This window comes from Lissotriton helveticus, chromosome 1_1 (genome assembly GCF_964261635.1).
Source record: "Lissotriton helveticus chromosome 1_1, aLisHel1.1, whole genome shotgun sequence".
Classification (NCBI taxonomy): domain Eukaryota; kingdom Metazoa; phylum Chordata; class Amphibia; order Caudata; family Salamandridae; genus Lissotriton; species Lissotriton helveticus.
Window position 1 is genome coordinate 2093866086 of NC_136057.1, and position 26290 is coordinate 2093892375.

The following is a 26290-nucleotide window of genomic DNA, read 5'->3' on the forward strand; positions in this document are numbered from 1 at the left end:
CGGATCCTTATTAATTGCTGTGTACCTTGGCTGGCTTGAGAAGTTTTCAATTCAATAAAATTAGTACAGAGACGCAGTAGAGGTGAGAACTGTGCACAAAGTGATTGTTTAGGCAAAAGAAATATGAATTAAAACATCCATTATATGTGCTCATTTAAGGAATTGAACTTGATGTAATTAAAAAAATGAGGGCTATACCCTCACACAAATATCACATACATCTTTTTTAAGGATGCAAAAAGACAGGAACTCTCCATAGGACAGAGTTGAATTCAACAGTCAAAGGCCTAGATGCGATCAGTAAACAGCTGCGGAGATTCCTTCAACAAAAGGCTGAAGAGATCCATCCAATAGATGGCTGCAGAAATTCACCCTTCAGACGGCTGCAGAAATCCATCCAGTAGACGATTTCAGAGATTCATCTAGTAGACAACCGCAGAGTTTTCACCAATAGACAGCTGTAGAGATTTACACATCAGACAGCTGCAGCAATTCCTCCAACAGACAGCTGCAGAGATCCATTCAATAACGCGCTGCAGTTATTCATCTAGTATACACCTCCAGGCAGCGGCGGCCCATGCAGCTAAGAGCGATGGGGCCGGGTTGGACAGATGACCATGAGGGAAAATGAAATAAACAATTAATTTTCCCTCGTCGTAATCTGTCAAAATAACCCCCACCCAGCCTCACCGTCCCACCGCTCTTACCTGCAGGGGCCGCTACTGGCTGCAGATATTCATCCAAAACGAGCAATGCAGAGATGGCGATTAATCCAATAGACAGCTGCATTCATTTACCCAACAGACAGCCGCAGAGGTTCATCCAATATATGGCTGCAGATATTCAGCTGCAGACTTTCATCCAGTACATGGCTGCAGAGATTCATCTAATAAAGAGATGCATAGATTCATCCAATGGACAGCTGCGAAGATTCATCGAATAGACACCTGCATAGATTCAACCAATAGACAACTGCATAGATTAATCCAACGGACAGTTGTGGAGATGAATCCAATAGACAGCTGCAGAGTTTCATCTAATAGGCATGTGCAGAAATTCAACCAGTAGATGATGTGATAGAGTCATCCAGTAGATGGCTGCAGAATTTCATCAATTAGACAGCTGGAGAGATTCATGCAGTTGAGAGCTGAGAAGATTCCTCAAATAGCTGCAGAGTTTAGTCCTGCAGAAATGCATTCAATGGGTAGGGCAGAGATAAATGCAAGAGAAAGCTTAAAGGATCAAATGACACTTTCCGCGCCAACACTTTCTTCGGCGTCATTGCAATCCAATAATTCATATCTTTCCAGGCCTTTACAGGAGCCCGCCTAGGGAAAAGCGGAGATCGCTACAAACAAAAGATGGTGGGGCGGGTGGGGTTAGAAATACACTATGAAAAGGAAAAAAACCTTACCTTTTGCCGCCGGCCACCTCCAGCGTGGCATCTCGCCACGCCACCTCTCCTCAGCCTGCCTTGTCCCATTAGCCCCTGAGACAGACTCCCTGTCCAATCCCCATGCTGCAGAGCAGCGCGGGGATTGGTCTGAGCGGGCAGGAAAGACACTCCGCTCAGACCAGGGAGTCTGTGGGGTTTCTCCAGCCCTGCTGCTCAATGCAGCTGGGCTGGAGAAAACCGAAGTGTGCATGTGTGTTTTGGTCAGCCTGAGACTGCCGGCTAAACACACATGAGCATTAATGAGTGGAGTGCATGTAGCACTCCTCCTCCCCACTCCCATGCCTCGGCCCCGCCCCTCCCAACAGCACTGGCTAAGAGCCGGCAAATGCAAAATAAAATGATGCAAGAACATTGTTGTATTTTACATTTGCTGGCTCTGGATCAGGCAGTGGGGCGACCCTTCTCTGCCATTACGGAGGAGCCGTCACTGCTATGGAACATATAACCAGCCACCACTCATCGAAGCAAGGGCGCATAAAAATGCCTCTTAGATTTAATCCTTTCAACAGCATTTGTAAAACATCTGCATTGCACTATTCAGCACAGAAGAAAAGAAATGTAACTGGTACCTTTTCTTGCGTGGAGAAGGTCCTTTCTCTCTTTCTTCTTCATGTGCTTTTCTTCTTCATGGATGGTTTTGGTTACGACTGGAACGCTTTCTACTTCGTTGCCAGTCCATTTAAAGGCTTTTTCATCAATTAATGTTTTCTTATGATTTTCATCTGGTATTGGGGAGTGCACTTTCGCCTTCATCGCAGCATTAAAACCTACTGGTGTCTGGGGAGAGTTTATGGAACCTTCCTTCTGAAGCTGTAGCTCTGGAAACACAGAATTGTTTTGTTTATCCCGCACAGGGGCCTCGTGGCGCTTTGCATTCGATGTAACTGAACCCAAGAGATGTATGTCTGGAACAACTATATCCCGCACAGGAGTCTCGTAGACCTGTGCCTCTGACGGAACTGCATTGTAGAGCTGTATCTCAGGAAACCCTGTGTGGGAGCGCTGACTATCTGAAGGGTAGGGCTGTGTGTCTGTAACCCCTGCATGGGAGCGCTGACTATAGGAAGGGTGGAGCCGTGTGTCTGTAACCCCTGCATGGGAGCGCTGACTATCCGAAGGGTGGAGCCGTGTGTCTGTAACCCCTGCATGGGAGCGCTGACTATCCGAAGGGTGGAGCCGTGTGTCTGTAACAACAGGGAGATAGGTCTGGGAATCTGGCGTAAGAACATTATCAAGTTGTGGGTGTGGAGACAATGCTGGGATACTGTCCACGTGGTCAACTCCAGGGAGTAGATATAACTCTGGCTGTGGAGCCTGAAAGATGAAGAAAGGAAACTAAACAATCTGGAAAACATGAACATTCTTATATTTGTGTTTCTTACTGTCTCGTGGAGGTAATTACCTCTTAAGTACAGCACATACCTTTTGGAACAAATAACACATTTTTAGGTCCTAGCTAAACGACAAAGTCCTTAAACCTAGAGCGTATTAAGAAGAAATGCAAAGATCCGTATTAGCAGAACTTTTCACAATTTAAAGCTCTCTGTGCTGTCCTTAAAGGGGAACTTGTCCACCCAAACAAGGTCTAAGCAGGGTCTCTCCTTTGAGTTATTAGGCAAAAAACACAAACGTCTTAGATTTAAGAGTGATCTCCTTTGCCCATTACCAAAAAAATTTAACTCACAAACCACTTCTAAGCACTGAGCTTCATCTTGATATTTTATGAGGTTTACACCAAAATGACAAACAAGGACACCAATGCATAATATAAACAAGCATTGGCAAAGCCAATATGACTCATCCTTGGGGCCTATTGGTGTTTCCGCTAGTTTTATCAAAAGGTTACTGAATTTGCATTGCATATTCCACGTACGTGAAGACTTTGAATTTGTTAACATCTGTAAACTCTCTTTACTTTAGTGCAATTTGGCATTGTAATTGGAATTTACTTTACTAAGTATTGGTAAAACAAAATGTTCAACACTAAAAGGGTGAGTTATTGGATTTGCCAATTCCAGTATACTACAAGTGAGCCGGGTTGCATTTAGGTATCCAGGTGAGTTCTGGTTGTGAGAGGTTGTTCATAATGGGACATGATTGAGATCTCAGGAGCTGAGGCTGAAGCAATACGAGACAGCGGCCCATAATGGTGTTCGGATTACCTGGTCATCCAATCCTTGGCCTCCCTCCAGTATGGACCTAGTGATGGTCACATATGTAACATTTGTAATTACCATTTCTAATTATTTACAACTAAATCATTGTTGTTACTCATTTATATCAAATGGCTAACAAGTAATCACAAAGCCAATAGGTCTGTTTTTTTAGGCATATGTTTGTTGTCTGATGTGGCTGAATGCAATAGCAGAAAACCTACAAGGAAGCGCAAAAATGGTGTGAAGTGCAAAAATGGTGGTGAGGGAGCATGCTGTGTAGAGCACATGATTGTAGTTTACATGTTTGAAGCCATGCGCTCAATTACTTAGGCCATACCCTTTGTAGAGACTCACTTAAAGCACCGTGTTCACACTAAGCTTTTGCTTACAGGAAGAGAAGAACTGTTTCATAGGTGAGACCTAAAAATTGTGTTATTGTAAAACTATGGAGTCCTTGGAGTGAAATATAAAACTTGTGGCACAGAAACAAACGAACGCGTTGCTCCTCTGCGGCACTCACTCTGCAGCAGCACAGCTGGTGCTATACTCTTAGCGGGGGCAGTCATGCACTTCAGTGAAAGAAAGCAATGGCCTAATCTTCTCCACTGTAACACCCCAGCCTGTTATCACGCCCCTTTAGAAGTTGAGCCGCAGTCTTTGATCATATTTCATAATTTCTAGCACCAGTTACTCTTCCTGGTCTCCAATGAAACAGAAAGGTAATACACAGGAACCTAGACTGAAAAGTAACTCTATGGGTGTGTATTCCTATATTTCTAATTTGCAAAGGCCTTTCTATGTATTGTTTATTGATTAACTGTCCAGATCCTAAATGACCTGAAGAGCCCAGCAGTAGTGCACTTTAAAGGCAGCTTATCATATGGGAAAGTTCAATTATTGAATCCTTCGCATAGCCCTCATCATGTCAACCTTTAAAGAGTGAGGGTCATATTTATGAGAAGCTTGTGTGATGCAAACCTCTAAGTCAGATTTTCTAGGCCACACAAAGCCACTTTGTGTGGCTCTGAGCGACTTCAAAATCCTGGAGTAACGCAACGCAGCACAAAACGCTGCCTTGCGTTACTCTACTCTGGGAAGGAGTTTCATCGGCGTTGCATGGGTGATCCCATGCATTCCCATGTATTCTGACGCAACATCAGATTTAAAAACTTGCAAACCTGGGAATGTGGCAAAATCTTACACCTTCCCAGGAATGTGCCTCCCAGGATTATTTTTGTGCAGGAAGTTGCTCTTTCCTGCACAAAAACAATCCTGCATGCAACCCAGGCAATCTTACACCATAGATCAAGAGTGCCTGCATTGGCGCTAGGCTGCAATAAGGGATCTAGCACAAGGGAAAAGAAAGAAATGCGCTGTATTGCCTTAAATACGACACATTCCTGTCCTTCTCCTGTCACGCAGCGCAGTAAAGTGACTTGCTGCGCTGCACTGGGTCACAATCTCATAAACGAGCCCCTAAATACTAACTTTGCAGATTACAGATTTCTGCAGCAGGAGTATTGCACAAAGGGCTATTTTACCAGTATTGATGGTTAAGGGAAAGAATGTGGCGGATTTGTGGTTTGGCAGATAAGCTTAGAGCTAAAAAGAGGACACGTCCAACACAGGAAATGGCAGTTTCCTGTGTTGGGCATGTGGTATGTGCCTGGACAGTCAGACATAAGATATCACAATGGGTAAACCACTCACTGCGGAGACCTCGCCTGCTTGATTTAGAGAAGAGGAGGCTGGGTTCAAGGGCAAAAAGGAAGTTCCGCCTCAATGTCTTCCATGAATGAGCGTGAGAATACTAATTCCAACTCGTTTGTCTGTCTCATGCCTGCATGCTCCACCCATCCTACCCTTCGGTAAGAGCTCTCACGCTAGCCTGGTGGACAGTGCCTGTCTGTACTCTATCTCAGTGCCTTGCATGTGGGTGTCTCTCTGGCAGGCGGGTGCTGCTGAACTCAAATATGGATTAGGCTCTTCGTGACGGCTTTAGTTGATTGTGGTGTTGCCAGTCTAAGTAAATTTAGATCAGAAGAGCAGTTATGTACAGCAGTACCACGAAGCTTGGTAAGTCACTGACACTGTCCCAACTTCTTCCTCTCTCAACCTGAAAGGACAGCCCGCCAGATGAAGAGTTTTCCCAATTCCCAAAGTGTGTTGTCCAGGTCCATCCGCGCCCCACTGGCGGGCTCGCAGATCGTCCCAGCACCTCTTCAAGTAGAAGTAGACCATAGCAGGCAGGTCTGCCTCAGTCTGTGTTGCATGGCTGGCGTCTTGCACCCCCAGGCGCTGCTTGTTGTTCCAAAACGAACATTTTCAGCTTCAGGACGCCATATATAAACAGCAGAAGACAAGTGTGCAGAGTGAACCAGGAGCTGAATTATAGGTTTACGGGCAAAGGCCGATCAAAGCCTGGGAACCAAGCATCATGGCAAGGCTTCAAATGATCTGGAAGAAGTAAAGAATACATGGTCTTGGTTTTGTTGGACCTCACGGCCGCGTTCGACACCCTCTCCCCGGCCATTCTGACATCTCGGCTTAGGGAGGCTGGTGTCGCGGGGTCGGCCTTGAGTCTCCTCAACTCCTTCCTGTTGGAAAGAGAGCAGAGAGTGATGCTTGGGAACCACCTCTCCCCTGCCAAGTCTTTGCAGTGTGGGGTGCCACAAGGGTCGGCCTTAAGTCCGACCCTGTTCAACATCTACGTGGCTCCCCTTGCAAGACTAGTAAGATCGCAGGGGATGGAGGTGGTGTCCTATGCAGACGACACCCAGATAATGGTGTCACTGGCTCACTCCTCCGTCAGGTCATCTGCTGCCAGTTTCAGGGTATGCATGCAGTATGTGGCAGACTGGATGACTATAAATTCCCTGAAACTGAACGGCGAAAAGACGGAGGTGTTGATTTTTGGGAAGAACCAAGATGCTTGGTCTGATGAGTGGTGGCCACCTTCTCTTGGCATCTGCCCCACTCCTTCCCATTCTGCCAGAAATGTGGGTGTAATATTCGATACCTCGCTCTCTATGACCTTTCAAGTCAACAGGACCGTGGCTACCTGCTGGGGTGTGATTAGGATACTCAATAAAATCCGTGGGTATCTTTCCCCCCAGGCTCGTAAACAGGTTGCAGTTGCTTTGGTAGGATCTAGATTAGACTACTGTAATTCCCTGTATATTGAAGCCAATAAAAGTCTTGTTCGCCGACTGCAGATAGTGCAGAATGCTGCAGCTCGGTTTGTCCTGGCCCTTCCTAAATCCTCCTCTGCCACTGCAGCCAGGAAAGAACTTCATTGGCTCCCTGTTCACCAAAGAATTTCTTTCAAGATTCTGTGTTTGGTCTACAGAGCCCTGACGGAAGGCCCTTTGAGCGCCATCGGCTCCCTTCTCACGCGCTATGTCCCCATACGAGATCTTCGTTCTTCGGGACTCTGTCAACTGGTTGTTCCTCGTGCTAAACTAGTTAGATGGGGAGCCAGAGCCTTCTCCGTGGCTGCTCCGAAGCTTTGGAATTCTATCCCTATCCTAATAAAAACCCTTCCCACAATTGAGACATTTAAAAAGGCTCTTAAAACCTGCCTTTTTAAGAGGGCATATCAATGAGAGAAGGCTGTAGAATGGGGGATTTTCGCTGATTTATTTGACTTAGGCGCCTTGACGCCCATGGGGCTAAGTTTGCGCTCTATAAGATTTGGTTCATTCATTCATTCACATGCATTTACTCCAGCAAAGACGTATTCTACAGTGGAGTACACCACACGCATGCTAAACCTTAGCCAAGCCTCAAGCCTCGCACATGGCCCCACATTAGACCAAAAGAAGTATGTTTTAGAGCATAATGCCTGAAGGCATGAGTCCGTTCAAAGGGTTATACTATGTTTTCACAATTTGGGCGAATCAAACAGCTGTCCTCTGACTTGCACTGTTTTCAAAAAGTGCAAATATTGATCACATTTGGTGAGCTCACACTCTTGTTTGTAGCAATATTTTAGCAGAGTATTAGGATATGTGCCCTTCCAGGAGATTTATTTGTAGACAGGTTTATCTATTTTATTGATTACTTTTCCAGAGAAGTCACTTCAATGAAGTCAAAGAGGATAATGTGCCATGTGATGTCAGTTCATGTGATGTCAGTTCCTGTGATGACGGTTCCTGTGATGGTAGGCCATATGCAAATTAGTTGGGACTCTCAATTTCCCCTTGCTGTCCAGAGCTGCAGAAAGCCTAGAACTGGCCCCGGTTGCAATTATATCAACTCTGTGTGACCAGGGAAGTGGCACAGGGCACAGTATAAACTAAGACATTGCTTAACCCAACTTATCAGCATAAACATATCCACTTTTCTGCATATTAGTGGCCAGTTTTCCGCTGTGTATTTAAACTCTAGTTATGTTATTTCTTTCCCTTCTCACACAGACAGTCTTAATTGTTACATTGTGAGGCAGGGGTTCAGTGCCATTTTGGAAATATTTAGGTATTTGCAGATAGTATATTAATAATAAATCTTTATTGCACATTCACATTTACTTCACATTGCAATCCTAATAACTAGATTATTTGCAGATAGGATTTTCGTTCGGCTGTGGCTATCCAGAAGAACAGTGCTTGTGCTGAGCATGAATTAAAATGAGCTCTGTTGGATGTTTTTGGCTTTCTCTACGTCCCCTTCCACTCTCCCCCAGTGGGGTCAGTTGCAGCCTGTCATGAGCATGGGCCTTGCAGCAAGCCTGTCCCCGTTTCTCCTTCTCTATGTGAATATTTGAGACTCTGTGCTTTGTAGGCCTGCAATGAAGCGGTCTCCGCATCATCACAATGCTGTTTTTGGCACGCGTGCATAATTAGTCTGCAAAGGCACCACGTGCTAAGGTGCGGATAGGGTGAAACTGACAATGACAGGGGGGACGCAATGGCAGCTGCTGAGGGGCAGGTTACTTTTGAAAGATACCGGTACATTATCATTAGTATCTCCGAGAGAGAATTTATTATTATTAATATTAGTAATATTATCCATACTATTATCCTTGTTCTTAATTTCTTCTAAAGCATTCAATGCTACTAAATTCTCTGTGAGCCCTTGTCTTGCCAGGAGAGACTCCGAACAGTATATTTTTTAGTTTGCATTTGAACCTGTAAAAGTCTTTCTTTTATCGTAGATTCAGTGGAACATCTACTCCATGCCTTAGCTTTCAGCAGATTGTTCTTTCATCGTACAATAAACTGGAACAGCACTAGTTTGTGAGGCTTGTTAATTATTGTTTGCTAATACAGCCACGACAGGCTCAGCAAGTCCTTGTTGGAACAAACTTGCTCGTCGATTATATATTACTGCTGTATTTGTTTACTAAGGACCAGAATAGCTGCCTCATAAAACAAGTGACTTCAGGGCACAGTTGACTCGACAAGAACATTCCCTAATGATACAAATGGCCCATTATTTCACATAGTATGTATGTGTGTGCCTGTGTGTGTGGGGGGTGGGGGGGTTAGCCGAGTAGGGTGCTTGCCTCCAGGTTGCAGACACACCTCAAAGGGTAAGTAAGGGGTGTGATGAGTAAGTGTATAACTCAGAGAAATGAAGATTATTGGCAAGTAACTAGATGACTGAAAGTGCTCTTAATGGCTCACTCCATATTCTGTCAGATCTGATTAAGTGCACTGAACACTATATCCCTGTCAGGGCACTACAATCTAAGACAGCAGCTTAGTAAAGATGAAATTCCTTTATTATATTTTGTTAGTTCTATTCTTCAGTGCTCTTTCACAAGAGATATAAGTGGCTTCCCTGCAGAGAAGTCCACTGTTGCACACACAATGTTAGCAACTTCCCTGCAGGGACATATCACAGAAGCGTTTCTCACAGGACTCTCACACCCAGGATGGCTCCCCTTTATTTCCCCTCTCCACGCTGCATACTTTTTTCATTCCCTCTGCTGCCATTTTGACGTCCTTTTTAGGTCGAGAATTCAAGACCATTGTATATACTTTAGTATACACTTATTATTATATACTTATATGTGTATGTACTTTTGTGGGCTCTGGAGATCAGCCCTAGGACTTGTCTGCTCCAGTTTAGGAACTTTTATTTAACTGTCTTGATAGAAAACGACCAGCAGAGGACAGTAAAATACCAGAATTACTTTCTGCTGACGGACTATTTTTTTTAATTTTTTCTGTCAACTGCCTCTATTTAACTTTCTTGATAGAAAACTACCAGCAGAGGTCAGTAAAATACCAGAATCACTTTAGCATTCTCTAGATGCCAGTCCATAGAAATTGTCTTCCAAGAGCACCCGTAGACAATAATATTGTTTTCAAATCTTGTATTTTCAGTGATATGGCCACCGAAGGCCCTGATTTTATATTAAAATCAGAGCTTTGGACTATACCATTTCCCACTGAAAGGCAATATTTCTCTCCATGTGTTCCCATACCTGGCGTGTAACGCAGTGTGGTGCTTACTTTCCCTCCATGTTAAAGAACAGTAGATGTTTCAGCACCCAGGCTAATGTGCTGCATAGCTATATACATATAAGGTCCCAAAGGCGAGACCGATTGCATTGCAAACGCTTGTTTGGTCAAGCAAGGAAAATGGATGCATGCTATAGTCAGAGAGGTAGGCTGTGAGTGACCCATAAACTATGCTGCGATTTGTTCTGGTGGCAGACTGTGATGCAACCCACCTCCTTTTCCCCCTGCTCAAGTTTTATTTTTCTGGTCATATTTCTTTCTTTTTAACAGATCGTGCACCCCATATCCTTAAATTCACCATCTTGCTCTGTATTCTTTTTAGGTCGCGTTGCATAGGACAGAGACCTGTAGCCATCGCCACAGCTTTGGGGGCCAAAACGTGCAAGCGTTGCATTGGTTGTAATGCAACGTGTGCACATCTTGGCGATTTACTTTCGGGATTGCACGGCGCCATATGATGGCACCGTATGGCCACTCGCTCCCGAAAGGGAAACGCTCATGCCCCCTCCCCCTGCTGCCACTTTCACTGCCGCACGGCTGTACTGCTGCGCGGCCAATGCTTGTTAGTTCCAGTTAGAAGAATATAGCTAAGCAACAGCGCACCCTCAAGTGACGGTGCGTCACGCCGTATCCCGGTGCGTCATGCAGGTGATTACTTCTGGTCGAAGGTGACAGGTGCTTGTGCCTCCGCGTGGGGCTAAAGTAAACACCGGGCGTAGTGTGAGGGTAGTTTGAGGGGGTCGGAGGATAGTGGGGGCAGGTGGACACCGGGTCTATAGTCCAGGACCCTCCCTGCAGCAGCTCCATTGGCCGACTCCAGCACGGAGGACGAGGAGGACTGCCCCAAGCTCATCCCCATACCAGAGGCGCCACCTCAAGGTGCTAGGATCCCTGTCACCATCATCACGGGCTACCTGGATGCGGGCAAGAGCACGCTGCTGCAGCACATACTGACGGAGCAGCACCACAAGCGCATCGCCCTCATCCTTAACGGGTTCAGCGAGGGCAGCGCGCTGGAGAAGGCGCTGGCCATCAGCCAGGCCGGGGAGCTGTACGAGGACTGGCTGGAGCTGCGCAGCGGTTGCCTCTGCTGTTCCGTCCAGTACAGCGGCGTTCAGGCCATCGAGAACCTCATGTGCAAGAAGGGCCGCTTCGACTACATCCTGCTGGAGACCACCGGCCTGGCCTTCGTCTTCTGGGTGGATGCCGAGCTGGGCAGCGAGCTGTACCTGGATGGCATTGTGTCCGTCGTGGACGGCAAGTATGGGCTGCGGCAGCTGACCGAGGAGAAGGGCGAAGGCCTGATCAACGAGGCGGCCAGGCATGTGGCCCTGACCGACCTCCTCCTCATCAATAAAACAGACCTGGTGCTGCAGGAAGAACTGGACTCGTTGAAAGTCGCTGTCAGGTCAATCAACGGGTGAGTCAAGCTCCTGAAGACGCAGAGGTCGAGGGTGGACCTCTCGGATGTACTGGATCTACATTCGTTCGACAAGTTATCAAGCACAAGTTTACAGGAAAAACATCGGCTGTTGGAGACCACTCGTCCGCACTTAGACCTGACCATTGTCACAGTCACGTTTGAGGTTCCAGGAAGCATCAGCGAAGAACACCTCAATATACCATTCAGAACCTTCTGTGGGAAAAGAACACGAGAGACATGACAGGTAACCTCATGGAAGTCATACGATTAAAAGGGCTAGTGTGTTTGAAGGGCAAGACGCAGCAAGTAATAGTCCAAGGTGTACATGAGCTTTACGACCTCGAGGAGACATTGGTGAACTGGGAGAAGGATGATGAAAGAACAAATCAAATGGTCTTCATAGGTAGAAATTTGGATAAGGACATCCTTAAGCAACTCTTTACCAGTTCAGTGTCTGAAGAAAACAGTTGATGTACATGGATAAAGTTAAAAGTTTGAGTTTACTGTAAATATCTACATTGCCACCAGCCTGACTGTAACTAGAACTTTTTAAAACATTGCCATTAAAGGCAAATATGTTTCTCCAGTAGTGGTTGTTTCAATAAAGACGTCCATATTTTGCAGTCTTTCTTCCAATTACATCACAAGCAATGTTGTACAAGTATTACAATTAAACGAGTTGTAGAGAGTGACAACTTACGGGATGTAACATGAAGTTCTATATGTAAGGTTAATTGAGAAAGTAAAATCAAAGACTAGTGTCACGAAAGTAGACAACCAGTCTTAAATCTCACTACGTAAACATTACTCCACTTGTCTTGATTTTAATTTTGTCTAATAAAGTTATTTAACTGCCTAGTAGACACAAGGAGAATCGGCAAAAACAATCCTGCTTCATAGGAAATCATGCAGTCTCAGAAAAACAATGCAGTCAATGCGCCCCCTGTTGTGGTTTTATAACCGCCTGTAATGTACACTATATGTTGATGCTGTTTTGGATAGACCATATATTAGTCATGTGAAGGCGTGAAATAAACAGACTATTCCAGAGTAGCTGCAGTTCCTTGGAGCCAGTGCTCTCCTAATGAAAGTATTCACCCCACAGAGAAGTGCTGACACACTCTCCCTTTTAATGAAAGGAAGCCCTGGTATGCAAATACTGAGAGTATATACAGGCTTAAATTGCTATCCACGTGTTCTGCCAAACTTGTGGAACAGATGCACTTTTTCCTCAATGATCGTTTGGGATGTGCATGGGCACAATAAGCAGTGCTAAGCTGACATCCACATTGCAGCTCACCACGTCATGGCAGGCAATTGTAAGCTGGGTGGGTATTTGATCGCTTTCCAATACACATTCACCAGGGTACTTAGGGGCTCATTTATGAGCCCTTGCGTCACTTTTGCACCACTGGTGCGTCACTTTTTGTGACGCACCAGCAGTGTAAAAAATTTGCCTTGTTGCGCCATATTTACAAAGTGACGCATCTAGGTAGATACGTCACTTTGTAAACCTCTGCGCTACATTATACCTGCGCCAGGTATAATGTATGCAGGGGGGGTGTTCCCACGCAAGAAAGGGTCATAGAAGTGACGCAGTGAAATCTACCAGATTTCACTGCGCCACTTCTAGGACTCAAATGCGTCAAAATCTTACGCCTGCCTCACAGCAGGAATAAGACTGATGCAAGCCCTTTCACATGGGGCTGCCCCATGTGAAAGGACACATTGCTGGAGTTACATCACTTTTGTGATACACTCCAGCAATGCGTCACTTTTGCGGCATACAGATACGTCAGAAATACTGACGTATCAGTAACTCCTTGCGACATGATGCATCATACAGTAAAGATGACGCATCAATCATGTCGCAAGGAGGGCGCACTGAGAAGTGAAGCATGGCTGCTTTCACGCAGCGATGCGTCACTTCTCATAAATGAGGCCCTTAATACCTCCCCTGAAAAGTGTGATCACTCCCAATTCACTGAAAATAAATACCGTCTCCAGGGGTAAAAGCAAAAGATGTGCCCTGTAATGAAGTTCTTATGTCATGGTGATTAACATGTTTCTTAGTGCCTAGGCTTTCTGCAGATAGACATTTCTACTATTCTGATCCATTGAAATTGTTGGAGGAGAAAATGTATATATTTTTTCTTCGTAAGTGCACTTCAGCCTAAGGTGAAAGCGCATTCCACTAGGCTGGGCTGTGGACAGCAAAATAACTATTACTCTTACATTGCCTGAGTAAATGATGGGAGCATGGGGAAGGGGGGGCACTAGTGTGTTTAGAAATATCTATGGTTAAAGAGCTGCTGTCTGGGTTGGGAAGGTAATGGGTAGAAATAACACACTGACATATCTCCTCCGAATTCTAAAAACGGCACAGGTGCAGGTATTGATGAAAAACGTTCTGAAACTTGCCTAAGCATTTTGCTTCGCATTTTTAATTTAAGGCAGAGGTGCTAAAAGTAAGATACTCTGGAAAAGACATGTCCATGTATACTTACACGGTCCCAAAGGCGAGACCTATTGGCTATGCCAATGCTTGTTACTTGTTACTGCTGGTGAGGAAAGTGGAGTTGTGTGGTGGTTTTAATGAATACACATCACAGGGAGGATAATACAAAGCTCTAAACATGCCGCACCCCTTTTAAAAGCACATCAAGTGAAAGACTACATAAAGAATTATAATCATTTTTAAAACAAACGTTTTCCGATGCTATTTTGCTGTAGTTAAATCATGGCCCCATCACATTTTAATGCTATTTTCCTTTTAAATTGTCCAGAAGTGTGTTTGAACCCTCCGGACATGTTTGAGCGTGACAGAACCCTATTATGCACTAAAATGACACATATAATACTTACATATGGAGGAGCAAATGACTTCAGTTTCAATTCTTTCTCTTGCTTTCTTTTCACCTAAGGAAAACAATGACAGGGTCAGTATTAAATAATATATTCATAGACGTCGGTGCACAAATATACACATTTGAAGGGTTCAGAACCCCATAGCAGGAAATGTTATAGCAGGCTGTGGTCTAGCCTATCATTAAGTACACTGGGCTTAGCAAAGTGTTTCTTTGGAAACTTGATGCCGGCTATTAGAGGTAATAGCACAAGGATAAAGTCTGCTCACTAAAGTTAAAGGACGTGTAATTTAAGAACGTGACCATTTGCCATACAACTCACGGTAACCAGGCAATGAAGTGAAAGTCATACACTGCTGCTTTGTTTTCCTTTGTTTTGAACCATTCCATATTGTGTTTCGATGGGGAAAACATGCTGTAAAGCGCTGTCATAGGTAAACATCTCCCCCCTTGTGGGCCTTGATTTCAAGGGGGTTATTACATTCTGGTCCTTGAGCAAACCTTGTTTTTTCAGGGATCGGAATTCTGCGATGTCTGACTATTACTGCACCCCAACAATTTCTTCCTGGTGAATGTCAGCAGGTCACACCTCGGGTAAACCTGAACTCCAGAGCTATCGCATTTCATGAAGAGTGAAATACAAGCTCTGCAATAATGCTGATGCGATACTTCTGTCCCCTGGCAGCACTGGTCCTTCCTCTCCAGGCGCCTGGTCCTATCAAGTGATTTCCACATGGAACTGTAAACAGGGCTCCTTGCTGGTGGGTTCCATCTCTGAATGAGAAATTTCATGTAATCTGCTGAAATGCCAGAAGTGCAACCTCGTTGTGGGGGTAAGATATGGGTGGTGAAAGTCGATTTCCTCACAGGTAAATTATGTTTGAGAATAAGTGACTGAACAAATGCACTTTTTTTAAGGGTAGCTCTGTGAATTAAGCTCATAATCATTAAATGTCACTGTCATTTTATTTTCCATGGAAACCTCGTGCAGAAAAATATGTATTCTTTATGTCGTCAATACGGCATTGGCAGTTTAAAACTGCACTCACAGTCTTCAAAGGCAAGCCTGAGATATGTTTAAAGGGTTAATGAAGTGGGTGGCACAATAAGTGTTGCAGGCCCACTAGTACAATTTAATATACAGGCCTTGGGTACAGGTTGTACCACTTTACTAGTGACTTACAAGTAAATTAAATGTACCAGTTGGGTGTAAGCCAGCTGTACCATGCAGACGCAGCTGGTATTGCACGTGGGTGGCAGGTCGCTCACTTTTTTATTTTTTTTTAAATGTTGAAAAATAAAATCAGTTTACTGTTACGCAAGGTCCCATGTCTTTGCTGCTACTCTTCACCGGACGGAAGCACAGCCAGACCCCACTAACCAATCACAACTCTGCATTGCATCACTGTGATTGGTTTTAAGCGTCCTGGTTAGACACCCAACCAGGGAATGGGATCCTGGGCTTGTTCTCCATGCAGGCTGTAATGCCGCCTGCATGGAGAATGGGAAAAGTGTGCATGACTGCTTTGGGCGGCCCTCAAGGGCCGACCAAACAGTCATTGCGCACTTAGGAGTGGGCAAACCACTCCTCCCTGCCGTGCTCCGCGAGCAGAGCAGCCCTGCCCACCCACCGGCCCACAAAGCAGCAGAACACGACTCGAAGCATAAAATGATAATAACTTCAAGTTATTATCATTTTAGGCTTCTTCTTTGCACTGCTTTAAAGCAGGGGGGGTGACGCTCCTCTGCCATAGCGGAGGATCTGACACTGGTACCATGTTTAAAGGAGAGAGAACAGGAAACTTTAGCTCTGCTTAGCAGCAGTAAAATGTGCAGCGACTTAAGGCCAAAAAAAGCGAACTCAGCAAAACAGGAGTGAAGGCAAAAGATTTGGGGGCAGACCACCCTAAGACTGATAGGCTAACAAGGTGCCTAAGTGTGCATGAGCTATAGCTCAGCATTTGATGTGTAAGGTGGTGTGGGAATGTGGCACTATCATGCTCTTAAAAAAGGCGGACCATAATTCTCATTGATGTAAGGAGTTCTTGGAAAGAATTAGAAACTAAAAATATCCACTTATACAAAAGTGACAAAGAATGTAGAGGTGACACAAAGTCATATGAAATAAGAAGTGATAATGTACAATGGTTAACTGATTTAAAAATAAAGGGGCCAATTCTCGAAAGGATTTAAAAGTAGTACTACAGGGGTACTCTTATGTACAATAACATGCCTTTGTTAGTCAGCTGTAAAACGTCTATCTCCTAAGTAGTAAATGTATGTAGATGACATCGTTCTTTCCAATTGTGCTCATTATTTTGGTTGCATGCGCTATTGTCACTAATTTGTCAAAATTTACCCCAACTAGGCTACACCTCTACCCACAGGAGTATTTCTCTCTCACCTCATGTTATATGCAGTTTAGAGAATAATTCTGCCTTCTATGGGGTGAATGCAAAGCGATGATTGATAAAACAATTTACATCTCAAAAGTACTCTGAATCATCATGCAATACATTCTTTATTACATAGATACATTGTATACAGAACTTTTTTTTTTTTTTTTACTGGAGCAGGATTTTCAAAGGTTTTATTCAGGACTCAAAATGCAAGCCAGACCAAGCATTTGCAATGCAATAGGTCTCGCATTTACGAACGTTTGAGCTATTGGCATTGTAAATGATAATGCCTTTTATTTATGTGTTGTTTTTAAAACAAATAAATAAAAGGCATTGTCATTGACAATGCCAATAGCTTAAACTCTCGCAGTTGCGAGACCTATTGCATTGCAAATGCTTTTTTATGTAAAAGCGCCCCATTCCACGCTTTCACTTTAATGGCGGCTGCACTGCTTTCTTTAGATATGGCTCGTCTAAAGAAGGAGTAGCGGCTGCTATTAAAGTGAATGCGTGGTATGGCGTGCTTTTCCTAAAAAAGTATTTTTTTGTCAAGTTGACAAATAAATGCTTTTTTTTGTAAAAGCGCCCCATGCCATGGTTTCACTTTAGAAGTGGCCGCACACCTTCCTTTAGACAAGCTGCATCTAAAGAAATGGGTACGCCCACCATTAACATAAAAGCGCAGCACGGGGTGCTTGTCAACAAAAAAAAGTGAACAAATAGTAAAAAAAACATGCACCCACATTCGGCACTTGAAACAACAAACTAAAGGCATGGCTGCCACTGTATCAGCGTGACGTGCCTTGCTATGAAAAAATATATCTTTTTTTTTGCGGGAGACCGTGTCCTGGAGGAGAAAATCATTTAAACAAATAGTGCTCGGAGGCTGTAATTAAAGCCTACCGAGTAAGAACACATGTAATATTAGTTGTCCTCATGGGAGGTTACAAAATGAGGCCAGGCCGTACTAAGGAGGTACTACTAAGCCTATTGGCCAATGAAAAGCCACAATTTGTAAAGGACAATGACACAAGGCAATGAAAAATACGGGCAGAGAGTGGGGGAGCTTCAATTCCATATCTGAATACAGCATGCCTCGCAGACAGGCGCATGTGCTGCCCAAGCTCGACCTAATCAGAGGCATTGTCAACCCACTGCTTTAGAAGCTACAGTGGGGGTGGAGTTATTGATGGGCTTTTTGTCTCTGCAGCTCAGCAGACAAACTTCATAATTATGGTGTTAGGGTGGGAGGGTGAATGAGTTAATGGATGGATGGATGGATGAGTGAGTGAGTGAGTGAAATAGAGGAAGAATGGATGGATGAGAAAAAAGGTGAATGGATAGATGAGTGACAGGGTGGATTAATAGGTGATGAAAGAATGGATGGATGAATGAATGGATGGATGGATGAAGTAAAAGGGTGGATTCATTGATGATGTAAGAAAGGGTGACGGACAGAGTGAAAGGTGGATGGATGGATGAGCAATAGGATGGATGGGGGTGGATGGATGAATGAATGGATGGATTGATGGGTGGATGGATGGATGATTGAGAGGGAGAATGAATGAGTGAAAGGGTAAAGGGATTGATGAGAGGATGGATGATGAGTGAATGGATGGATTGGCGAGTGAAATGTTGGATAGGTGAATGTATCGTTAAGTGAAAGGGAGCATGGATGGATGGAGTGAAAGTGTGGATGGATGAGCGAAAGGATGGATGGATGGTTGGATGAATTGATGAATGAAAAGGAGATGGATAAGTGAAAGAGTGGATGGTTGGATAGATGGATCGATAGGTTTGATGGATAGGTTTGAAGATGGATGGATAGGTTTGGATATGGATGGCCGGACGGATGAAATGGTGACAAACTGAATGTTGAATGAAGGACTGGATGACAGAAAGTAAAGGTGAAATTGTGGATATCAGCGGGTGGATGGAAAGATGAAAGGATGAATGGTTAGATGCTTGGATGGAATAGACAAGCAAACTCTTCTGGAGAGGCACACAATGACTTGCTTCGCTTGCTTGGTGCCACAAGAACTTTGGTTCAAAGTGGGGAGTATTTTAATGTATCTGATGTATGGGTGTAACAATGCTCCCGTCTTGTTACATCTGTCTATTAGAAGCCCAAGGATAGACATTTGCTGTTGCACTATACTTTATTTCATTAACAAGCACTAAGGGATAATCTCCCAGTGGGCCAATTCTTCCATTACTGTTGTAACTGTACAGAGGTAAGTACTTTCATGGAACAGTCTCTGGCCATACAAGAACGTTTGGATCGACTAGCTTATCCTAGGAAGTGTGTGAACAAGACAAAGCCTGGACCTTGCTGGTTCCAACTGTGCACCTACATGATTTCCTGCCGCGGTTGTATTTGCCAAGGCTTTTTGGTGCTCCCGCAGGACACCGACCCCTGAGCACTGGACAGCTCGTATCCGGTTCCTGGTTGTCCTCAGCATTGCCTTGTCCTCGGATCTGCAGATTTAAGGCCACCGTCATCTTACCTGAAGCACCCGATATCAAAGGGCATCCGTCTTCCAAGTCTCCTGGTCACCCCTGAGTGACATAGATACTGTCCCCTCTGCTTTCAGGTACTCTCCTTCCAGAATCCACATTTGTATTCCTCTGGACACTCTCTCTTCTTCCAGCAGCGGAACTTTCCTGAAGTCCTCCATTGGGTTCGACTGCGGTTTCCGACGCCATTTCACACCTATGCACCCGGCTCCCCTGGGATAGGTAACGGGTACCATGGTATCCACAGGTGTGGTTGCTCTCCAACCTTCTGTCTTCCACGGGGTTTCTTCAGGGTCCAATGGGAAGGGTCCTTAATCTTTAAAATTCCAACCACGACTTGCACATAGAATTGTACAGAGAAAGCGATCGTGTTCACACGCTGCACACGCTCTCTGTGGGGTTCCTATCTACTTAACTTGAGTTGTTCTGTGGGTCCCCAGCAATTCTACATTATCTCGACATTGTTCTGACTTGAGTCGTGGTTTTTATACCACTTTCTTAGTATATGGTTTGGTCACCCCCTGGGGCCCACTGTGTATTAGTGCTATCTTTTGTGATTTCTTTGCTAAAGTATTGTGTGCGTTGTGTCTATCTCCGTGTAGGAGATACTGTAACGAACTAGATAGAGTTATATATTAAATACATATTTTAATAAATACTGTATGTAGTTCCTTTTCATTTAATCTGTACTATAAGATTGCATTCTGGTAAAACAAGCTGCTTTACACTCCTTCAAGACTATGCCTGAAGGCTACTCAACACAGCTACCACTTGGATAGCTTTCTAAGGTTGTCTAAGACTTCTTAAATCACCATAAGGGTTGTCTGGACGGGTGCAAGGTGCCCACTTACATTAGTGGACATCATATACCAGGCCAGATTCTCACAGTGGTTTTGCCGTATGATTGATTGTCTACTCAAAAAAAGGAATACAATTCAGAAACACTGGCAAACGTGGGCTCTAACCCTATTCTGAGACTATGTTTTGCCTTCCTTCAGTTAGCTGATTTGAAGAATAAGCTGGTCCATACTGGGTAATTGGTCTCAACCAGGAAACCTGATAAGCATTTGGTTCCAGTGAGAAGGCATTTCCCTTGTGAAGAATGCAATGTTTGTAAACTTTTTTTTATTTTTTTTTATTGAGCAGAGGTCAGTGCAAGAAATACAAAAAAGTACCTATTTAACAAACATACTTCAGCAGGGATTATTATACACATCATCAGAATAAAATCAGAATAAAATCAAGCGCATGAGAAGAAACACAGCTAAAACCAAAGAACCAAGAACATTCAATTTCAGTTACACTTAAACAGTTTAGCAGCTTCAATAATTGACACACGGCTAGTGCAAAAAACGGAATACTCTCCTCCAATTGAGCCTTTAACCTAAAGTGCTAAAGTGCTCAAGTGCATAAGTGCTAAAAATGTTTAAAGTGCAATCGTGCCGTATAATTTTTATTAAAGTGCTATTTTTTTTTTCCGGTAAATAGTATTCGTTTCTATACCTCAGACCCTGTTTGTTCTTAGTATATTCTCGTGTGAAATGCTATGAGGTGGTGGTAGATGCACGAATAGGAAAATATTTCCAAATATTCATAAATTTTCTCGTTGACCCTACTCTTTTAGCATACGCCTCTTCAAATCTTTTCGTCCGTCGCATTTTATTTACCCATTTAAAATAAGATGGTACCTCCTCTGACCTCCAGTTTTGAAGGATTAGAGAACGGGCGACTAAAGTGCAGATTGCAGTGAAAGTTACTTCTGCACTAAGCAAATCCCTTCTCTTTGTTGAAATGCCAAACAAGGCTATTTCGGCTTCGGGTTCAATTACTTTGTTTATGGCCCTGCTGATTGAAGAAAAGATCTTACACCAAAAATCGAACAGCTTTGGGCATGTGTAAAAAATGTGCAACCAATCACCCCCCTCATGAAGCTGACATCTAAAGCATTTGTTTTCTACTCCCAAAAAGCGTTTGCTTAATGCTTTAGGAGTGAGGTACGCCAGCCAACAGGATAGGAACGACATTCTTTTAAAATTGGCCGCTCTGAGAGACTTACGACCCACTTCTGAGATCCGCTCCCACTCCTGCCACGAGAAGGAACAGTTGGTTTCCAGGGATATTTTGGCCAGGATTCCGTCGACTAAAGGAGAAGCTTCCCCCTTCCTAAGGAATTTATACCAATTCTCTAATCCTGTTAATTTTACTTTGTATAGGGCAATAGCCAGTGGCATTTCTCCTGCCGGCACATTATATTTATGTATAAAATTTATGATTTGAAAAAATTCCAAAAACCCCGTTTTTAGTTTATTATCGGACCTAGCCAGAACCTCCTGCCAAGTAATGAGCCTCCCTGAAAAAAAGAAGGACCCCAAATCCCCAAAGCCTGTCTCCATCCATTTTTGAATTTTACTTGAGTGGATTTGAAGACCGAGGCTCTCTCTCTATTCTCAAATAGCGCAAACCACCCCCCATTTCCTGATTAAGAACGGACTGTAATCTTTTTATTATATCTCTAATGGTCTTATATCTGGTCTTCTTTGGTAACTTTGCTGTTTTAAAAAATATCGGAACTTGCGAGCCTGCCTCTTGGACCATTTTTTCATAAAAAAACATGTCAAGCTGTCTACTAGGTGCCAATAAGCGAGCTGCAAGATCCAAAATTGCGGCCGTGTAGTATGTTCGTATATTTGGTAACGCTAGGCCCCCTTGGGGAGTTCCCAGCTGTAGTGTGCTTAATTTCACCCTTGCAACTTTCTTATTCCAAACAAAATCCCTGACCATTGAGTCAATTTCCCTAAAATAGCGCGAATTGATTTTTAGTGGAACATTTAAAAAAAGAAAAACCAACAAAGGAAGGATCGACATTTTAATAAGTTCGACCCTGCCAATCAAAGTTAAGGGCAGTAAAGTCCATCTTTCCAGTAGAGTTCTAATGTTATTCCGAGTTGCTAGATAGTTCAAGCTATATAGTTGATCGAATTGATTGGAGACATAAATGCCTAGGTATCTGATCGGTTTGTTATTCAGTGCTTGTGATCTTAAATAGGATGTTAAAAAATTGCAGTCCGAATTCAGTACTAGCACCTCGGTTTTATTCTGGGTGATCTGGTAAACCACCAATTTGTTCAAACTGATTAAACTCTTGGAGAGCATTATCAAAATTAAATTTATCGGGATGAAGGTATAAAATAATATCATCTGCGAATAATTTAACTTTTGACATTCCTTCTATAGGTGGCTTGATATTTGGGTTGCTGCGTATTCTTATTGCCAAGGGCTCAATAAAAAAGGTAAACAAGATAGGGGACATCGAACAGCCTTGCCTGGTGCCACGGTTGATATTAATCACTCCTATCGAGTTGGCGTTAACTACCACTTTTGCCTGCGCATTCTGATATATGTTTTTTAACATGCTTATTATCATGTCTGGAAACCCAAATTTTAACAAACCAATAAAGAGTGCCTCCCAATTCACCAGGTCGAAAGCTTTTTCTGCATCAACCATTGAAATTAAAGTTGGAATCTTATTAACCGAAACAAAATCTAACGCCTGAATTAAAAACCCGGTGTTTGTTGACATGGACCTTCCTGAAACGAAACCTGACTGGTCAGAATGAATTAACGCCTGAGCAATTGGTGTAAACCGCTGTGCCCATATTTTCATAAGAATCTTAAAATCGGCATTAAGAAGACTGATCGGTCTATATGAATTGACATCCTTTTCGTTTTTTCCCTTTTTAATAAAAACTAACAATAATGGACTCTTTAAAACTCGAAGGAACCGCACCTCCCAATCGAACAAAATTAAATAACTTAACCAGAAAAGGGGTCAGTTCTTTAACAAAAGTTTTGTAAAATTCGATTGGGAGCCCATCTGAGCCACACGCTTTTGCCCCAGCAATTAATCTCACTATCTCTGAAACTTCCGAAGCAAAAATTTCGCTCTTTAATTGTACGGATGATGGACCAGATAAAATGGGGTGATTTACTTCGTCAAAATACTTATAGATACAATCAGGTCCAACCGCGTACGTTGTAGAGTATAACTTAGAATAATGGTCCAGAAATACCCGAGCTATGTCATTTTTTTCTCTAACAATATTTTGCGTTATAGGATCAATGAGCTCAATTATAGTGGCTTTCTCCTGTTTGGTTTTAGTTTGCCCTGCTAGCATCTTTCCCACCATTTGGCTCTCCTCGTAAACTCTCTGTTGGTACGTTCTAGAGCTATTTATTTCTTCAATTACAAAAAATTCTTTTAAGTCAGCCTTCGCCCTTGCCAATTGTAATGTCGCATCCTCCCTTCCCAAATTACTATTATTCATAGCATTAGCCACATTCTGGTGGAGGTTGTTGACCTTGTCCCGCCTTCCTTTCCTCTAAGCGGCTGTGCGTGCGATCATCTGACCTCAGATAGCTGCTTTAAACCCGCCCCAGACTGAGAAGATTTCTGCAGTGCCTTCATTTAGGTTAAAAAACTCTAATATCCAATCTTTTGTTAGGGTCACCCAGTTATTGTCTTGGAGGAGTAGACGAACCATCTGCCACCTGGAATAGGCCTCTCCTCCCCCTTCAATCACACACTCAAGTGATATTAAAGAGTGATCTGAGAAGGGGTTTATCCTTATAGAAGTATCTGACACCAACAATGATCGTGAATTAAGAAAGAAATCAATCCTCGAGGCCGTATGGAATTGGTTAGAATGGCACGTAAATTCTGCCGCTAACGGATTACCATTTCTCCATTGGTACACTAACTGATGTTCCTGCATTAGGGCTTCCAAAACTTTCCTAGTTTGTGGTTTCAACTCTTTTTTGTTTTTATTAGAGGTATCCTTTTTTAAATCTTGGATAAAATTAAAGTCCCCACCCAATACTAATTTTCCCGGGATCCCTCTAAGTAGCTCAGTAATCCTCATTAGTGGCGTGGTATCGTCACTTATTGGGCCATAATAGTTAACAAAATTTAAACACATCCCATTTAGCTTGGCCTCTACCCAAATCCATTGCCCATTGGGTCTCTCTTAATTTGTCCAAACTTCCATGGAAGACTACGACAGAAATATATGGCAACTCCTCTTTTAGCTAACCCTGCCGAGGCAAAGAAAGCATGGGAGAAACACCTGGGAAGATATAGTTTTGGACAATTTGATTTCAGATGGGTTTCTTGAAAAAATAAAACCTGTGGTGAACAGAAAGCCAAACACCTTATTAGAGCGCCGTATTTGGACTTATTCAGCATACCATTAACATTAATAGATAAGATATGACACTTATTATTCATTTTTATCTACGTTTTTCAAATATCTCTCTACACCAATTCTCACATTCTTTTAGTTCAATGCCTCTGTTACTGCTCTTTTTACTGCTAATTTTTTTTACCCCCCTTAACCCTACCCCTGTCCTCCCCGGCCTCCTCCCCCTAGAAGTGGACCCCCAAATTTCCCACACACTCCACCTCTTGCCCTCCCCAATTGCTTTGCGGGGTGCCATGGATCTGCACCCAGGTTGACCCTCCCCCCCATGGTAAATATATTATAAACCATCTGGCTAGACCGTTAAATCATACAAGCATTTTCATCTCCAACTAGAATTCTGGAGAAGAAAAAAAAAAAAAAGACCCTCCACCAAACCATTTGACAGGAGCCAGTCGTTGACCCCACACCCGTCGCCAACTTATTGAGGCCCTGTCATCTCCTTGAGACGCTCCTGTGCATCTTCTATGTTAGTTAACATATGGAACTTCCCCTTCACAAGGACACGTAGTTTTGACAGTTGGGCAATCGATGCCTGTGCCCCTTGTTCCTTAAACAAAAAAAGTAGTTTGACGAATTCCTTTCGCCTCCGGGCTGCAGCTGTGGACATGTCTGGAAATAATCTACAGTTAGAAGTCTCGTTCACTGGGAACTGTTTTTGCTGTATGGCCTTGGCGAGGATCTTCTCCTTGATCCGAAAGTCTGAGAAATTGACTAAGATTGTGCGTGTGCCACTTGAACTTGGCAAAGGGTGAAAAGGGACTCTATGGGCTCTGGTAATTGTCAAATCTCCACTAAACTCCGGGAGGACTTTTTCCTTGATAAAGGACTCCACCCATTGTGGCGCTTGAGCCCCCTCGATTCTCTCGGGAACACCCACTATACGTAAATTTGAACAACGTGAGTGGTTTTCCAACTCCTCGAGCTTGTTTTCTAATGAAACTTTATCCTTTGCTGCATCACGCACTTTAATGAGCAGTCCAGACATCTGGTCCTCCAACTGGGAGATCCTTGTCTCCGCTTCCTGAATTTTTCTGGGAAAACATGCAACTGCCTCTTCTATTTTATCTAATCTAGAATGAAGAGAGGCGATTTCGCTCTACTGTGATCTCTTCATGTCCCTAATCTCTTCCAAAATAAGGTTAAGTAGTGTTTTGGCTTCCATCTGTTTAGTAGTAGCAACGACAGCTGAATCTTCCATTAGGGCTTTAAGAGATACTAGCTCCGGCTCTGGGAGTGTCACTTGTTGATTTTCCTGGCTTTGTGGCCCCATAGGAGGCGTCGGACCGCTCCCATTAGAATCCTGAACTCGATTTATGTTATTTGTCTGGTCTAATGACCGAGCAGATTGCTGTTGCACAGAGTCTGAACCCGAAGAGTCTGAACCAGAAGGCAGGACCAAGTTTAACTCATTAGATTCCAATTCAGGAGACAGAGAGGTTGGGAGAGAGGCTGGCAGTTTTTGGGTGGTAGAGAGAGCTGGGATCTCCATGAGATTAAACGGTGATGATGAAGCGCTTAAATCCAGTGGTAGCTGTCCAGGGGGGGCGAGATCTGAAGCCACATTCTGGGATGTATTAAGCTGGGTCGGGGTGGATGGTGCAAATTTTTTCTCAAAAAGAGGAAACTTCTTCATACTTTGTTTCTGTTTTTTCTCAAATTTGGCACTCTCAGGTGTCCCTGCCTGGCTAGGTGAACCAGACAGAGGTACTGCTGGGGAGGTACTGGCTCCCTGGAGTACACCAGA

At 43.7% G+C, this 26290-nt stretch overlaps 1 protein-coding gene and 1 pseudogene across 1 annotated transcript in view; one reads left to right on the plus strand and one right to left on the minus strand.

Annotated features, from left to right (window-relative positions):
• Nucleotides 1–26290, minus strand: part of SPATA1 (spermatogenesis associated 1) — a 451261-nt gene that overhangs the window by 251800 nt on the left and 173171 nt on the right. The window contains exons 4-6 of the mRNA XM_078645859.1: nt 14371–14424; nt 2611–2770; nt 2026–2466 (exon numbers count right to left, since the gene is read on the minus strand). Of these exons, the coding sequence (XP_078501985.1) occupies nt 2026–2466; nt 2611–2770; nt 14371–14424 (655 nt within the window). The remainder of the gene's footprint in view (nt 1–2025; nt 2467–2610; nt 2771–14370; nt 14425–26290) is intronic.
• LOC144819718 (zinc-regulated GTPase metalloprotein activator 1A pseudogene) lies at nt 5664–11976 on the plus strand (annotated as a pseudogene).